Below are 17,738 nucleotides of genomic sequence, written 5' to 3'. Positions count from 1 at the left end.
TCTATAGACAACAGGAAACTAAGATTTTATGAGCTGGGAAGGAGTATGATTTGATTCAACAAAGATTTATGAAATGTTGTACTTAGGTACTAATGTGGTCATAAAGTTGAGTTAAACATAGTCTCTGCCCTTTAGACAAGTACACAAATGAGAGTACAAGATGGAATAAAAAGTGAGTGAAACCCAAGATATGGAAAGGCTTATAGAGATCCAAAGGAGATCCCATCTGCTTGATGGAGGAGATGTGGAAATATTTCCCGGAGAGGGAATGTTTCAAAGAGGATTTAAAGAATGGGTGCTTTATAAACATAGAATTCACTCAACAGCCAATAAACTTGTAAAAGTTGTTCAACTTCCCTACTAATCAGGGAAATGCATGTTAAAACCACAATGAAATGTTATTTCATACCCATCAGATTGCAAAAATTCAAAAGTCTGACGAAACTAAGGATTGACAAGAAAGAATAGTAATGGAAATGTTTATACACTTCTGGTGAGAATGGAAATTAGTACGACCACTTTGGAGAATAATTTGGCAATATCTAGCTAAAGATGTACTCACCCTGTGACTTCAGAATTTCACTTCTAGGTACGTATACCCAGAGAAACTCCTACACATGTACGCAAGGAGACATACCAAAATACACAGAAATACCTGTGACAGAAAAAACCAGAAATGACCTAATAGCTATCATCAGGAAAACAGATGAATTGTGCTGTGATTATACTGAATATTAAAGCAAGGAAATTAAGTATATGTACCAACATGAATTAATCTCACAAACGTTAATATTTGGGGTGGTATAGGATACTTACCTTGATACTCATTCATATATAATATAAACAAGTTTATGCAAAACAATATTATACATTGCTTAGGGATCTATATCAATAACTCTATACAAATATATACAGAGAGACAGAGAGCATAAATAAATATAAAGGCATAAGAGTGAGAAATACCAAATTCAGGAGAGTGAAATATGGGTTGGAGAAGGGCTATATTTGGGGAGGGGTTCACAGGAAACTTTAGTGTATTGGTGTAAACTTTAAGTGTAAAATCGTCTTTCTTTCTTTCCTTCTTTTTTGAAATTTCTTAAGCTGCTTGGTAGGTACATGGTTGCTATTGCTCTACTCTTTATACCTTTCGTATATCTTTTTTTTTTCTGGCCACACCACATGGCATGTGGGAACCTAATTCCCCGACCAGAGATTGAACCCTGGCCCATGACAGTGAAAGTGCTGAGTACTAACCACTGGACCACCAGGGGATTCCCCCTTTTGTATATCTTACATGTTGAATTTAAAAAAAAAAAAGTGAATACTTGTATAGTCTGAAGAATTGAGGCAGAAAGTCATTCTAGAGAGAAGAATGTTCTGGAGAGGGCAGGCTACATTCAGGGAACAAAGTGTCACCGTTCTGCTAGGCAGAATAAAGGGTATTTTATGGAATAAGCACAGCAACTTGCATTTATATTTATATAACATCCTGCAGCGTATAAATCATTTTCACATACACCAGCTCATTTAATTATCAACTTGAAGAAAAGTATTCTCATTTTATAGATGGGGAAACAGGCTCAGAAAGGTTATGTGATATGTTTGTGAGTCTCTTTGTTAGAGAAAAAGTTTCAAAGGATGTACAATAAACAGTAGTGATTATCTCTGGAAGGTGGGGTAACAGGTGATTTTACCTTTCTTGTTTGCTTAATTATATTTTCTGATATTTCTAAAATGAACATGTGTAACTTATGAAGTAAAAAAGTAATAAAGCAGGGAGGGGAAGGGAAGGGAGCAGGAAAAAAGTAACTTCCTCAAATAGTGGAGTTCTTTGATTCTGATCCTATACCCCAAATACACGAATGACAAACAACAGAAGAAATAAAGAAGCTAACATAGGAAAAAATGTTCAACTTCACTGATAAAGATATGTACATTAAAACAAGACGTAAGAATCATGTCTATTAAATCAGCAAAAATGTTTTTTGAGGATGAGGGTGTGGTGAAACTGGTAGTCATTTATTGCTGGTAGCATTGTAAATTGGTACAATTCACTCGGAAGACGATTTGGCAGCAAGCAATGAGAGCTGTAAAATGTTCACACGCTGGAAACAATCTAAAATGTGGAAACATTTTTTTCTGAGAGGAAAAAAAAATAAGGATGTTCGCAAGAGCATTATTAATATAGCAGGGCATCCTCCATTCAGACAGGCAGTATGAGTTTGGCTGTTTATAGGAGGGTGGGCTTGTAATCTTCTGAACGTTGTTTGCACTAATTGATATACATAAAGGGAGGGTTTGTTTTTTAGCTGAAGGAAAAGTGAGAAAGTGTGAGGGTGTGATTGAGAAAAAATGGAGGAGATTGGCCTGGTGTCTGTTCAGACCCAGGCATTTTGGACGGTCTTTTTCTTTTTTCTCTCTTTTTTCTTAGTGTAACTCAACTCTATGAGGTTTAAGTGGGAAAGGTCAGGGACTTCCCTGGTGGTCCACTGGTTAAGACTCTGTGCTCCCAATGCAGGGGGTCCAGATTCAATCCCTGGTCAGGGAACTAGATCCCACATGTCGCAGCTAAAGATCCTGCAGGGCCACACATGGCAATTAAGACCCGGTGCAGCCAAATAAATAAATAAATATTTTTAAAAAGTGGAAAAGGTCAGTCTCTGGAAGACTATTCTGTTTTCCTATTTGCTTTTTTCTTGTGAAATATCTTGTAAATAAAAAGTATATAAATGCATATTAAAGAATTATAATAAAGAGAAACTCTGTGTGCTCAGCACCCAGCTTAAGAAATAGAAACTTACCATCCTTCTTCCCCATTCCAGTTAACCTCTACCCTGAATTTTATATTAATAAATCCTTTCCTTTTCATTACAGTTTGTGTGTCCTTATTACTTAAGCAATATAGTATTTGGTTTTGCCTGTTTTAGTCTTTGTTGTATTTTGACATTTACTGTACGTATTTTCTGTCTTATTTTTTGTGCTTAATATTGAGTTATTGAGGTTTATCTGTGTTAATGCGTATAACTGTAGCTTGTTCATTTGTTCTGATGTATTCAACACTTCCACTGTGTGAATTTACCAAATTTGCTGGAGGTGGGGCCACTAAATCTGCATTTTAAACAAGCACCCCCGAGTAGGACTAATGCAGGTAGTTTTGAGAAATATCCTTAGAGGATAAGTCCAAGCTGTTACTTTTTATTCTTCCAGCTCTCTACCTCTACCTTTTAATTTCATTTAAACTGCTTGTCTCTGCTTTTCCAAAAATATTTTCCCATCTTTCTTCACCTAGGTAATTCTTATTCTTCAAGTTTCCTCATTAAACTATAAACTCCTCCAAGGCAAAGATTATCATCATTATCATTGTTGTCATTGACATTTATAAAGCAGATACAATGTACCAGGTACTATGCAAAGAGTTTTCTATGTATCATCTCATTAATCCTCATCCAACCCCGTAAAGAAGGTACTGGGCTTATCCCCATTTTACAGATAAGGAAGTAAGTGTCAAAGAGAGTAAGTAACTTGCCCAAGTACAACAGCTTTTTAAATGTGGACCTCTTTCACTGTTTTGTCTTTGTACTTCCAGTGTCTGGTGTAGGACTTGGTACATAGCACTCAATAAATGTTTTTCAAGCTGAACTGAAGGGAAAAATTAAAGAGAAGAGGTGGAAAACCATCCCTTTAGTTCAGATACTGGAGTGTGGATGGAAAAGAGGAGCTAGGAACGAGATTTGGGATGCCAGATTATCAGAGTTGAAATCCGGGGAGTGAGGTTGTGGGGAGGAATGAGGAAAAGGGAAGGCATTTCCATTTTTTTACATTGGGCACTTCTGTATTTTTTGGAAATTTTTACAGAAAGCACGTGGTGCTTTTACGATTAAGGGGGTGGGGGCAGTGTGGAGGCAGAAGCTACGTGACTTGGCACCAGCAAAATACAGGAAACAGGGGAAAGCGAAATCTAAGCCAGAGGCACGCTGGAGGTGGGAAGCCTGATTAAAAGAGCCTAGACATGACAGCCCTGAGAATATAATATATATTAATATTAATGGAAGTTTGACAAAAAGGGGAGGGAAGGAATGTGACACTAGGGTTTAGGAAGAATTCCTTTGAGGTAGAAAGGTTTATTGATCTTGCCTTTTTGTTCTGTATCTCCCAGTGACTGCCACAGTGCTTGGTAATAACATTCATTTACTGGAGACTCACTATGGGCCAGACACTAAGCTCTTTATGTCATGGATTGAAGCAATGTCTTTAATTTTTCTCTCTTGAATATGACTTACACATGGCTGCCAAATCAAACTTCCTCAAATGCTGACCATGCTTCTCCTCTATTGGAAAACCATCAATGACAGACACTCCATTCCCCAGAGAATAATATCCGAACTGTTTGGCAACTAAGAGCCTTCTTGGTGTGACCCTCACTCACCTGTCCCGCTTTGTCTCACACTGCTGCTTTTCTAACACGGGTTCCTTGCCTGTGAGCATGCCTTCATTAATTCATCCAATGAACATTTACTGAGCACCTACTACATAGCAGGCACTGTTTTAAGTGCCAGGGAAAGAATGGCAAATAGGAGAAATGGCTCCCCCCACCCATGAAGTTTACCAAAACAAATAAGTAAACAAGAAAAGATCAGGAAGGTGTAAGGCCTTTGATGAAAATAAAAGAGGATAATGTGATAGAGAGTGGCTTTTGGGGAAGAGGACTAATTTAGATGGGATAGTCAGGGAAAGCCTCTGTTAGGAGGTAAGTTTTATGCTGAAACCTGGTTGACAAATAGGAGCCTAAGCAAAGATCTGGACAAGGAACATTCTGGGCATAGGGAACAGTTAATACCAAGGCTCTGAGGTGTGCATGACCTTGCTGTGATCAAGGAACAGAGAGAATGCAAGCGAGTGAGAGGGAAGGTGATATCAGAAGAGGCTGGAGGGGGTGTCAAACTGAGGGGGGGCCTTGTAGGCCTGGATAAAGTTTCAGGCCTTTATCTGAAAAGCAATGGGAAGCTGCCAGTTTTAAGCATATGGGTGATGTGATTAGATTTAGGATTTTAAAAGATCACTCTGGCTTCTGTGAGAAGAAATAAGAGCAAAAATCTGGGAGGAGCTTCCCTAGTGGTCCAGTGGTTAAGATTCCACGCGTCCACTGCAGGGGGCCTGGGTTCGATCCCTGGTCAGGGAAGTTCTGCATGCAGCCAGGTGCGGTCAAAAATAAATACATAGGGGCTTCCCTGGTGGCGCAGTGGTTGCGCGTCCGCCTGCCGATGCAGGGGAACCGGGTTCGCGCCCGGGTCTGGGAGGATCCCACATGCCGCGGAGCGGCTGGGCCCGTGAGCCATGGCCGCTGAGCCTGCGCGTCCGGGTTCTGCATGCAGCCAGGTGCGGTCAAAAATAAATACATAAAAATAAAAATATAAAACCAAATCAAATCTGCGACGTCAGTTGGGTAGGGGGCAGGTAGCAGAGCCGCAAAGCAAGTCACGCATCGCCCCTCAAGAGCTCACATCTTATAAGGTAGACACATCTGTACAATATGAGAAACAGGGTGAAAGAAAAAGACCATTTATGTTATAAGCCAGTGAGCTGTCTGTTAAATACTACTAGGAAGTCGGCATAGGAGGGGCTGGAGCCTGGGGAGGGCTGAGGAGTGGGAGAGAGAGAGGGGAGCCAGGCTATCGTCAACCTGCTTTTATCCCCTCAGAGCTTGAAGGTGCCCATGTGGAAGCACTTGCTCTCGACGTGGACGATCCCAGGGTCTGTGAGAGCCCCAAATTTGTAAAGTGTTAGAGACAAAGATGTTTTTTCTGATTTCTCAGATAGACTGAAGCCTAGAGTGATCAACTGACCTGTCCAAAACCAGTTGGCTAGTAAATAACTTCACCAAAACCAGAGGCTGGCTCTTCAGACCCTTGGTTCTGTGCTGCTTCCACATCCTGCCTCCTAAATCTAGGGTTGCTCACAGACCATGAGCACACATCACATTCCTAGCTGGGGTGAGGGTTATGCCTGCTTGTGCTAATAATGCAGCTTTTGTGTCCCTCCATGTCCTCTAACTGACTCCTTCTTGCAGGACACTCTTCTAGGACATTTCACATTAATCCAGTGCCAGGTTCTCAGAATGTCCGAACTTTCTCATTCCCTGTTGTACCCCCGCCCCAGGCCGAAACACTTCCTCCCCTGGAGAGATGGTACCCCTGGATTTCACATGAATTACCCCGTACCTCTGCCTGCCAGCTTTTTTCCTTACCTTCTGATCTGTTATACATTATTGCTGTTATTATTTAACATACTGATCATATTTGATTTAGAACAATGCTTGGGTAGATAAGATAAATGAAGATGATATACTCTCATATTACCATGAAAGGGATGTAAAACCATTCCCAGCTAATGGGAATGTAATTTCCTCTCCTGTTTTCAGGCCTGGATAGAATCGGGAAATATTAATTGGCAACTTAGCAAGTCCATCCCTGAGGAATCACTCAAGTATTTAGTGAGCTCTTTAGCACACTGCTTTCTGGCAAACCTAGACAAACTGGAGAGGAATAGGCAGTAGAAAAACGTCAGAGGCCATGAGAAAAGTTATTCTGAGTTGTATGCATGTATAAATGTCCTGTCAGAGAAGAGTCTCTCCCTGGAAGGGGCTCTGAAATCTAAGGCATGGAGGCCAGAATTTATATAGTGATATTAAAAAAAAAAATCAAAGGAGTCCTAATCAAGCAGCTGTTGTGCTGTTCCTATACAAACTGTACCTCAGGGAAACTGAAGAGTTGATTAGGGGTAGTTCTCTTTATAGAAGTATTTCAGCTAATAGATGAAGAAGGAGTGACGGATTTAAAATATCATCATTTGGCAAACCGAAGTGAAATCAGGGCTTATCGATGGTTGCTAACATCACAAGAAAAGAGACAGAAAAACGAAAACAAAAACAAAACACCAGGTACCTCTTGATAGAAGTTACATAAGATCACTATGGAGTATTCTTGCCCTCGCCTCCCAAATCTGAACCTGATCATGTTTACAGATCCAACTACCAATATTAGGAAAGCAGGGGATAGAGGAGCATGTTAAAGGACCCCCATAGGATGGAATTAGCCAAATACAGACCTGTGGGAGACAGTTAAAGGACAAGGTATTTTTTCAACAAATGAAATACAAGAAAAAGAGAGCGAGAGAGAGAAGAGGGAGGATTTTGTAAGGAATATATCAACCAATTGAATGTAGAGACCTTATTTGGTCTCTAAAAAATAAAAACAGGGAATTCCCTGGCCGTCCAGTGGTTAGGACTCGGCACTTTCACTGCAGTGGCCCAGGTTCAATTCCTGGTCGGGGAACTGAGATCCCACAAGCCATGTGGCAAGGCCAAAAAAAAATAAAAAATAAAAACAGAAAACACAAGATAATTAGGGAAATGTGAACACTGACTGGAGTATTTGATGATTACAAAATCACTGTTCATTTTTGGTAGGAGCAATAATAGTACTGTGTCTACATTTAGTAGAAGAGCTACCTTTTAAAGCAGTGGTTCTCAACCTTGAGTATGCATTATAATCACCTGGAGGGCTTATTAAGACACATATTGCCGGACCCCACCCCTAGAGTTTCCAGTTCAGTAGGTCTGGGGTGGGGACTTAGAATTTGCATTTCTAACAAGTTCCCTGGTGATGATAATGCTACTGGTCTGGGCTCACATTTTAAGAATTTACAGCTCTGGATTAACCAGACTTTTTTTTTTTTCTGACAATTACCTATTAAAGAAAGAGTTTAGGTTTTCAGCTGAGTTCTATCCCCCCATGAGTTACAGCACTCAGGTGGCACTCCATATAATGGAGGAGAACTAGTGTTTCAAGGCTGTTGTATTAATTTAGTCTGTATTGACACAGGAGAGCTTGAAAGAAAACACCTTCAGTCCCCCACTCTTCTCTCCGGAGTGTTCAACACCCAACTCCCTCCTTAACCACTTACATCTGCCATGAGGATAGAGGACCCCAGCACAGGACTCTATAAAGCTCTCGGGAACTTAGGCTACATCCCTCCATCATTTCCAAATTCAGAGTGGTTTGATGGATATAATATGGGTCCTCCAGGCCTGTGGTGTCTCAGAGACACTCTAACAAATCCCAGAGCTGGTCTGTTCCATGTTGTTGAAGAGGAGACCTGCAGAGAGATCCTGGCTCTTCCGTTAGTTCATCACGTGACCCGTAATGAGTCACATAATGAGTTGAGCATTTGAAGGCCTTAGGTTTTCAATAGGTAAAAAAAGAAGTCCCTCAATATGAGAGAAAGTGGGACACCTTCGGAAACATTAGCCACAGCTCCTTAGAAGAAAAGACATTGGCAACAATACCGTAACATTAAACTTTACAGGTATTACACTTTATAGTTTAACAACAAAGTGCTTGTGTGTATGTGCATGTGCGTGTGTATGTATCAGATCCTCACAATAACCTTGTGAGGTAAGTAAGGTAGGGCCTGAGAGAAGGGAAAAGTCTGGCCAAATTAGGTGTCAAGGGGCCAAGACACAAACACCTCACCTTCTCATCGAAGTCGGTGTGCCTTCCAACACACTGCCTTCCCTCCATTTCTTCAATTAAATAGAGGACTATACTAGTGCATAAAATGAATGACCCTAAAAGGATCAGAGACTTAACTTAAAACTAAAGGGCCAGTGACCCAGCAAATTACAAAACAAGGGTTACATACTTCAGCTAAATGCCAGGAAGGATCCCTGCAATATCATTTAACATTCTCAGCAACTTTGCTTCCACAATTTTACAGTCCTCACCCAGGTTCCTCTGGGCTGTTCATCACAGGATATTTTCTATGCCTCAGATGGCAGCAAACCTCCAGAGGGAGTACCTCATACACTGCTGTACAAAGAGCTTCTAAAATTCTTCTAGTCTCCAAGTCACAAGACTGCAGACATCCTCTATGATAATTCTGCCTTGTCATGGCAATGAGACATCTGGTGACTGCATAGCACTGGATTAAGAGAGTGTTTTCTGTTTCATTAAATCTATGTGTTCACACCCTGAATCTTCTAGTTCCAGTCTAATTTCTTGCAAGTTCTGGGCTTGTGGGGCTGCAATAATAAATTCCTTATTGAGTAATAAGGCTGATAAAAGCAACCAACCCTGTATTGAGTGTCTTTTAAAGGCCAGGCATTGTATCAAGGGCTTTGTATAAGATCTCAAATATGAATCATTAATGATGAGAATGTGACTACATTTATCTCACTTCTCTTTTAGTAACCAGGCATCAAGCATTAAACTCACATTTTTCTGTCTAAGAGTCAGTCAAAAACACTGAAGCAATGCCTTTTGTGTTTAGAACATTATTTGGACCCTGTAGGTTTATCCTCGCCCTTAAAGCACGGAAAAAGAGAACAGATCAGGGCCCAACCTGAGCTGCCGACACCCAGTTTCAGGTTTTCTCTATTTGGAGTGCTTAAAGATAATAGCAATGGAAATTTGGAAGGGAGGAGAAGAACCATTAAAGACTATTTCCTAGGTCAAATGGGTGTTCTCATGGCATAAAAGGTGTGCCTTCTGTCGGAAGCTCTTGTCACATTTACTACAGTGAAACGGTTTTTCTCCCGTATGTGTTCTCTGGTGTGTGAGAAAATGGGAACGCTGATTGAAGGTTTTGCCACACTCAGGACAGCGATAGGGTCTGTCTCCTAAGTGGATTCGTTGATGGGTAATAAAGTGGGAGCTCTGATTGAAGCTTTTCCCACACTCGCCACATTTATAGGGTCTTTCTCCTGTGTGGATCCGTTGGTGCTTGATGAGGGCAGAGCTGTCGGCAAATCCTTTCCCACAGCTGTCACACTGAAAAGGCCTCTCACCTGTGTGTGTCCTCTGGTGCGTGAGCAGATGAGAGCTCTGACTGAAACTTTTGTGGCAGTAAGGACAACTGAACGGCCTTTCTCCTGAGTGAGTGCTCATGTGAGCCACAAAATGGGAACTATCTCTAAAGCCCTTCCCGCACTCCGGGCACTTAAAGGGCCGTTCTCCTGTGTGGGTTCGCTGGTGCTTAATCAAATCCGAGCTCTGGCTGAAATTCTCCCCACAGTCATTACACCTGTAAGGCTTCACTCCCGTGTGGGTCCTCTGGTGGGTGATGAAATTGGAGCTGCGACTAAAGCTTTTATGACACTCGAGGCACGTGTAGGGCTTCTCTCCTGTGTGGGTTCTTTGGTGCATTATGAGGTGTGGTTTCCGTCCAAAAGTCTTCCCACACTCTGGGCACTCATGGGGTTTCTCACCTGTGTGGGTTCTCCGATGTTTGATGAGGGTTGAGCTGTCGCTGAATTTTTTCTCACATCCATGGCATTGGTAGGGTTTCTCCCCTGTGTGTGTTCTGCGGTGGGTGACAAGGTCTGAACTCTGTTTGAAGCCTTTCCCACACTCCATGCATTTATAAGGCCTCTCACCGGTATGGGTTCTTAGGTGTCTTATGAGATAGGAACTCTGGTTAAAACTTTTTCCACATTCTGCACACACCGGCTTCTTTCCTATATATCCTTCCAGGAGCTTGTTTAATTCCTTCTCCTGTGAAAAGGGCTCCTGCTGGCCCTCGCCTAGAAGGGTTCCATGCTGCCCTTCTAATTCAAGACCCCTCTCCCAGTTTCCTCCCCAACGAGGAGTATGAGAAATATCTTTCTTGGCCCTTTCTGAGGATGTTCCACATTGTTCTGCTGTTTCAGAAATGTCCTGATTGAGTTTTACCACCTGATTCTTAAAGTCTGAAAAATTAACAGAAGTAACAGAGAATAAAGTTATCACTTATCAGGAAAGATCATCAGAAAGCAGCAAGAAAGATTAAAATTAGTGTTTTTGCAACAGACCACATTTAGTTTGACTACTCTCGTTTTCACTTTGTGAACCCTTCATATCAAGAGTATACCACATATTGTCAAAATTGGGCAACTCCTTTCAAAGATGTTAGAGTCTAGACAAAAGTGAAATGTTTACTTAAAATGAAGACTTTATCTGGTCAATGACTGATTGCCCAGGAAGTCAAATTTAACCTTCTAATAGTAAGAACAAAAGTCTAGGGCAGCATTCCAAATTCCTCATTTAAACAAGGGCTGAAATGCTAGGTTTCTGCCCACCAGGTAACACATCTCACCTGTGTGACTTTCCCTCAGGGTCTTCATCGCCTCAAAATTTTGGAGTGGTAGGACCCATGGCTCTTCCTTCTGCTCTAGCTGGGAGATTGCACTTGGTCTAGAAATCCTATAAGGAAGGTGAACACAGGATGTTAATGTGAGCCCTCACACAAGGCCTGAACAAAATGCAATCCCCCCTTCTTCCCTAGGTGGAGGAGAACACCCTAGAAAACTCTAATGTGTGTTAAGTCTCATTAAAAGGGCAGCCATGATGAAGTGATAAAAAAGGGTGCTCTCCCCAAGAGGCTGAGAAAAAGCTCTTTTTCTCCCATTAAAAAAAAAAATCAGACTTGGGTGATAGAAACTCTAGAATAAGCACAATAACTCATCTCTCAAGGCACAAGGCTAAACCCATGTGGAGATATAATTTTATCAAAACAAAGCTGCCATGACCTCCCCCTTAGAAAGAATCAAGGAAGTTAACTATAACTATAATGTTTACTTTTTATTTATTTTAAAAATATTTATTTATTTATTTTTGGCTGCGTTGGGTCTTTTTTGCTGTGCGCGGGCTTCTCATTGTGGTAGCTTCTCTTGTTGTGGAGCACGGGCTCTAGGCATGTGGGCTTCAGTAGTTGTGGCTTGCGGGCTCTAGAGCGCAGGCTCAGTAGTTGTGGCGCACGGGCTTAGTTGCTCCACTGCATGTGGGATCTTCCCAGACCAGGGCATGAACCCGTGTCCCCTGCATTGGCAGGTGGATTCTTAACCACTGCGCCACCAGGGAAGCCCCATGTTTCCTTTTTAAATTTTCCCAGAAGGGCAGCTGTCGGTACTGCCATGAGAAAAAGACAAACACTTGTAAGAAAAAAACAAAACAAAAACAAAAAAATGGACAAAGAACGTGAATAGGCAATTCCGAAAAGAAAAAAATACAAGCAGCTTATAAATATATGGAAAACTTTTAACCTCAACATTAACCAAAGAAATTCAAATTAAAACAATGATACACTTAGGCAATATAGTGTAGAGGTAAAGAGTGCAAACTCAAGAGTCATATTGCCTGAATTTGAATCCTAACTCTGCCTCTTACTAGCTGTGTGACCTCAGGAAAGTTACTTAAACTCTCTGTATCTCAGTGTCTTCATCTATAAATTAGGGATAATGATAAAACCCACCTTACAGAGTTGTCGTGAGGATTAAGTCCTCAGTAAATGTTAGCTATCACTATTATTTTACCCAGACTCTTAGATTATGATACCTACCATGATAGAATATGAAGAAATGGACACTTTCATATAATGCTAACAGAAATAAATAGCTTGATTCAATCTTTTTGGAAGGGATTTTGTAAAAACACCAAATACCTTAGAAATCTATTCTCAAACCCAGCAATTCTAATTCTGGGAATTCTAAGGAAATGAAAAGTAAAACCAAAAAAAAAAAAGAAAAAGAAAGTTGTGCAAAAGATATATTAGCTAATTATTAACTAATTACACTTCAATAAACAATACTTTCAAAAAGACAATTAGGTAAGAGATCATCATCACAATATAGGTGAAAATTTGAAATAACCTAAATGTCCCTCAACGAAGAAATAATTACATTTGATTGAGCCATATGAAATTGTCAGTTTACAGGTAAAAAGTGGTCAAAAAATGGTCACATATATGGTTCAATTTAATGTAATTGCTGTATTCCATAAAACAAAATACTAAGTGGTTATTTTAAGTAATGTAAAGATATTTATTGTTGTCAAAATATATTCACAATACAATGTGTAAGAAAGTAAGATTTACAACTGAATATTCAGTATGATCCCAAGTTTTTTCTTTTCTTTTTTTTTTTTAATTGTATATATGCTTAGGAAAATGGCTGGAAGGATCGTAACTCTTCAGCAGTGGGATGGATGACTTTTGTTTTCATTTTGCTTGCCTTTTTTTTGTGAGTACATATCACTTGTGTGTTACATATGAAGTAAAGCAGGGAGAAGGCATTGTCATGGTATTTTTTTCCCCTTCTTTTTGTTTTTTTTTTGCCACACGGTGCAGCGTGCAGGATCTTAGTTCCCTGACCAGGGATTGAACCGGCGCCACCTGCAGTGGGAGCATGGAGTCTTAACCACTGTACGGCCAGGGAAGTCCTGCCACAGTATTTTAGAAAGAGCACTGGAGGGTTTGTTTTTTTCTTTAAAGTGACAGGAAAAAACCCATGGGGAGAGCTCCCCCTTTTCCACAAAGACCTGGGTTGAACTCTCACCTCTGCCACTTAACTTTGAGTCTCAGGGTCTTGAGCTGGAAAAGGGGGATGAAAATACATCAAAGAGTTATGGTGAGGGCTTCCCTGGTGGCGCAGTGGTTGAGAGTCTGCCTGCCGATGCGGGGGACGCGGGTTCGTGCCCCGGTCCGGGAGGATCCCACATGCCGCGGAGCCTGCGCGTCCGGGGCCTGTGCTCCGCAACGGGAGAGGCCACAACAGTGAGAGGCCCGCGTACCGCAAAAAAAAAAAAAAAAAGTTATGGTGAGATATCAGTAAGACAATAAATATCAAATAAATTTGCAAACTACTAAGTGCCATAAAAATGGAAGTCATTCTTTTTCTGCCAGGGAGGTAACAATTACTCTCACAGAGATCTGACGCTCTAAGAGACCAACAACCCTAGAGACCACTCAGATCTGGGCCCTCTCAAAATATCTAAGATAAAGGAGAGTAGCATCCTTACCCTTTGAGAGCCCACTCTTCTAACTGTGCTGGGTGGTATCCCTGAAGAGGACTCTCTAAACAGTGTCCAGATAATCCACTCGTCCCTGAAGTCCCCAGCCACATCATCAGTTCCTACAGCAAGACACTTCAGTGTGCATCAAGAGCTCTTTAGATATTCTCACCATTGTCTCAAAACCAAAAGACAGCCACTATGGCCCCAACATACTTAAACAAAACCCCGCTGACCAGAATAGCTCTGAGGTAAATGCTGTCAACCACAGAAGGGATGCTTTTCTTATTGTTTTAACATAATCTTTCCTTTGGCCAACTTTCTCATCACAAAATGAGGCCTGGGCCTCCCAAACACATCTGCAGAACCCTCAGTCTTTTGGAGACATTAACTTTTTGAGGAACAAATTGTCCACGATGGACAAGATAAACAGAGGAGAGAGTGCACAGGTATAACTCGATTTCTGGAAAGCTTTGGATTCTCTCCAACTACATTTTCCTCAGCTAGGTAGGAAATTGTGGACTTCATTAGACTCATATTAGTTATGAGAATAGCTGACTTTTCCTGGCTTGTAGATTTAGTGTCAACTTCAAGGGACAAACTATGCAAAAGCCCAAAAGGAACTGCCCTAGGTATCATTCTATTTCAAGGTTTAATGCAGTCAGAAATGGGACTTAAAAAGACATGGATTTTAAAAAACAACATGGATAAGCTGTAAAATTAAGTGAAATTCAATGGCGATAAGCACAAAACAAAATGCCTGGGGGCTGAAAACAATCAATAACACATTAATAAAATTAACATCACTATCATAAAAAAATTATTTGGGGGGAGATGGTCAGGTTACTGGATGGAGGCATTAGGAGTCACAAAGTAATATAGGATAATGTTTGTTTTTTTGTTTGTTTTTCCCCTTAAAGAGTTTCCACTAAAAACAAATATAGTCAGCCAGCTGATTGAACAGATGAACCTTCTACAAAGAATTCTGCATTTCAGTGGAGGATGGATCAGACCGGGGTGAGGAACTTTTACTCTTTCACATCTTTTGTCTCACCAATCAGAGCACCTGTGTACTACTAGAATACACACACTTTTCATGGAAACATTTATGCATTTACACATATTGCTATTGGTCACTTATAAAGTACTGGGTTTTTAGGAGCCTAAAAGCCATGGGAATACATTTCATATCTCTGGTTTAAAACCTTAACAAACAAAAATAATGTCATTAGGAAGTGAAAACTGTAATGAGTTTTGAGCATACATTTTATTTCTCCATCCATTACAAAACCCAACAGCAGGGCCCACCTGCAGGATACAGCGGGATGGAGAGTACTTAGCCAAGGTTAGAGAAACCCTGTTTCCCACCCGGTCTCCTTCCCCGCGTACAGGAGACCTCAAAGGCCCTAGACCGCTGAGGTGCTGTGACTAAGTGCCATTGTGAGAAGCACTAGTTTGTTCACTGAGTTTATTAATAGGAACATGACCGCACGGGTAGGGCCGACACCCATTCTCCTCCCTCGCGGTGCTGTAGGCCCTAATCTAGGTGCAGCGGTCAAAGGGTCGCAAAGCTAAACTGAAACCAGAGGACCACCACCGAGGAGCAAAAAATTTAAGAGGATGAGCTATCCCGACGCCGGCAGAGAAAAGCGCAGCTACCTCTCCCCACTCCTCAGCAAGACCCGCGGGCTCGGAAAGCCGAGCGCGGGGACCCGGCAGAGACAACGTCGGGACGGCGGGCGAGCCCCATCCACGCCCCTCAGCAGCGTCCGGGCTGCAGCCGCAGTCTTCTTCCCCGGATCACTCACCGCCCCGGGGCCCAGACCGGGATGGAGCACGAAGTGAGAGTCCTCCACCGCCGAGCCGCACCCGGCCCGCAACGCCGTGGTAGTCCCGCCCAGAACCCGACTGGGATTCGTGACAGGGCTGTGGGGACACAGGTGGGACTCTGGACAAGACAGCCAGCAGCCGGAAAATACCGCCCCGTCCTCTTGCCATTGGCGTCTCAGTTTCAGGGACGAGAAGTCTCCCCCGTCCATAGGCTGATAGAGCTTTCAATCACCGCGGAGCCTTTTGGGAAATGTAGTCCTGAGCAAGACCTCAAAGGACTGGGAGTCCCGGGACGCCCCGTTCCGAGCGGTGACAAGGGCTAAACCCAGTTCACCCGAGCTACCAGACTGCTGGAACCGCCTCTTCAGAGCTGAGAAGAGGATCCAAAGACTGTACACCCGAAGATGGATCTGCAGATGGGCCTCATCTGACTAGCGCCGAGCAGCCTTTACCAACCACGGCATCTCCCGCGCTCCTTCCAGAGCGTGGAGCGGCTCAGCGCTATAACCTTGCGGTGCAGCCGCCTCTGCTGGGTCCCCCGCCTTACCCCGGGGTGGCCAGAGCCGCGGCCAAGTTCCAGGCCAATTCAGACTGGGCATAACAAACCCCAATCAGGAGCCGTTAGTGGAAAACAGACATTCTGCTTCCTTCTATTAGCAGCACAGTTCCCAGGCATATCCCCTTTCCATTATAGCCAGAGGAGGCCTGCGAGGGCGTCAAGTATTCTAGGAAATGTGGTGTTGGGTTCCAAACTGCGGAGACTCCTGGATCTTACGTGAGAGCCAGTGTTCACTTTGCGGGGCGGCCGGGGGGAACCTAAAAAATAATAAAAGCCTTTCCTCACAATGAAAAAAACATGCCTGTCTACTCTTGATTCACTCCAACTGAAAAAAGGAAAGTACATTTTGCGATGAACTGTAAAAAGCTTAGAATTACCAGCCAATGGGCAAATGCAGAAGACTCCTTTGATGTTAATTCAACCATTCCTTCAACAAACATGTACGGTGCATCTTCTAACAATTATTCACTGGGAATGTTCTGTACTCATGACTGTTCTGGGCACTGTGGTTACCCACAGGAATCACACGTGATCCTTGCTTTCATGAAGCTCACAGTCCAGTAGGGGAGATAAACCATAAAAGACACTAAATACGAAGTAATATTTTGTCTTTTCTTCTTTTTTTCGTATAACCAGTGGCATCTCAGTTAGTATTTGCTATATAATTGTAGTCATCTGCGAGATAACCACAATCGCAGTTTAGGGAATTCTGTCCACTATAAACAAATGTCTGGTCTTGCTTTGCATTAACAGCAAGGAACGTCCAGGAAACCTAGAGGTTTCCAGGCCTCATGTGACTGGAACATAATTCAGGCCCTAGAGAATCAAAAGCATCTCTAGGCCTCTCAGGAGTCTTTCTGGTATTCTGCCATTGAGGGAGATTCTGTAGTTATTCAATCAATCAGCAGGGAGTGTGGAGGGAAGATGAATGAAGAATCACAGAATCTGGCTGATGCCCATCACCTGCCCCTTCTCTCTCTCTCTCTCTCTCTCTCTCTCTCTCTCTCTCTCTTATTTCTTTCACCTCAGTCTCTTATTCACCATTATCAGGTGTGTGGGGAGAAGGTGGAAAGGGTGGGCGGGGGGGCAGAGAAGCTTGGTCTCCACAAGGAAGTCAGTAGAGAAAACAAGACCATGTACCTCAGGTGGCCACTTGGAGAGAGGACCATAACCTGTTGGGATTTGGGTGCTTAAGAGTGTGGCAGAGAGGAACTTCCCTAGTGGTCCAGTGGGTAAGACTCCGAGTTCCCAATACAGGGGGCCTGGGTTCGATGCCTGGTCAGGGAACTAGATTCCGTGTGCATGTGTGCCACGGCTGGGAGTCCGCATGCCACAACTAAGAAGTCTGTGTACCGCAACTATGACCTGCCGCAGCCTAAATAAATAAATAAATATTAAAAAAAAAAAAGAATGTGGCAGAGAGGAGGAAGTGGGGGAGGGGAGCGAAACTGTGAAAGGACCTCTTGGAGAAAGAAAAGAGAGATTTTTGGCAGGTGCTATAACTGAAATTTTTATTTATTTATTTTTTT

General features: G+C 42.4%; 1 protein-coding gene across 5 annotated transcripts; it reads right to left on the bottom strand.

Annotated features, from left to right (window-relative positions):
* Positions 1–568: 568 nt before the first annotated feature.
* On the bottom strand, positions 569–16,480 carry ZNF774 (zinc finger protein 774). 5 transcript variants are annotated; one of them, XR_003681827.2, is made up of 6 exons: positions 15,629–16,480; positions 13,830–13,955; positions 13,367–13,401; positions 11,131–11,237; positions 7,963–10,744; positions 569–655 (listed from the first exon to the last, which is right to left on the bottom strand). XR_003681827.2 is itself a non-coding variant. In XM_055087918.1 (5 exons), the coding sequence occupies exons 1-5, from the start codon at positions 15,816–15,818 to the stop codon at positions 9,504–9,506; spliced, it is 1,686 nt and encodes a 561-aa protein (XP_054943893.1). In that variant the 5' UTR covers positions 15,819–16,479; the 3' UTR covers positions 9,451–9,503. The 5 variants fall into 5 exon arrangements, 4 of the variants coding, with proteins under 4 accessions (XP_028351289.1, XP_007105829.2, XP_054943893.1 ...); XM_055087918.1 differs by lacking the exon at positions 569–655 and having other exon boundaries at positions 9,451–10,744; positions 13,830–13,942; positions 15,629–16,479; XM_028495488.2 differs by lacking the exons at positions 569–655; positions 13,367–13,401 and having other exon boundaries at positions 8,386–10,744; positions 15,480–15,720.
* Between the last annotated feature and the right edge of the window lie 1,258 nt (positions 16,481–17,738).

Source organism: Physeter macrocephalus, chromosome 11 (genome assembly GCF_002837175.3).
Source record: "Physeter macrocephalus isolate SW-GA chromosome 11, ASM283717v5, whole genome shotgun sequence".
Classification (NCBI taxonomy): Eukaryota; Metazoa; Chordata; class Mammalia; order Artiodactyla; family Physeteridae; genus Physeter; species Physeter macrocephalus.
The sequence above is the reverse complement of the archived record's forward strand: the minus strand, read 5'-3'. Positions and strand labels throughout refer to the sequence as shown.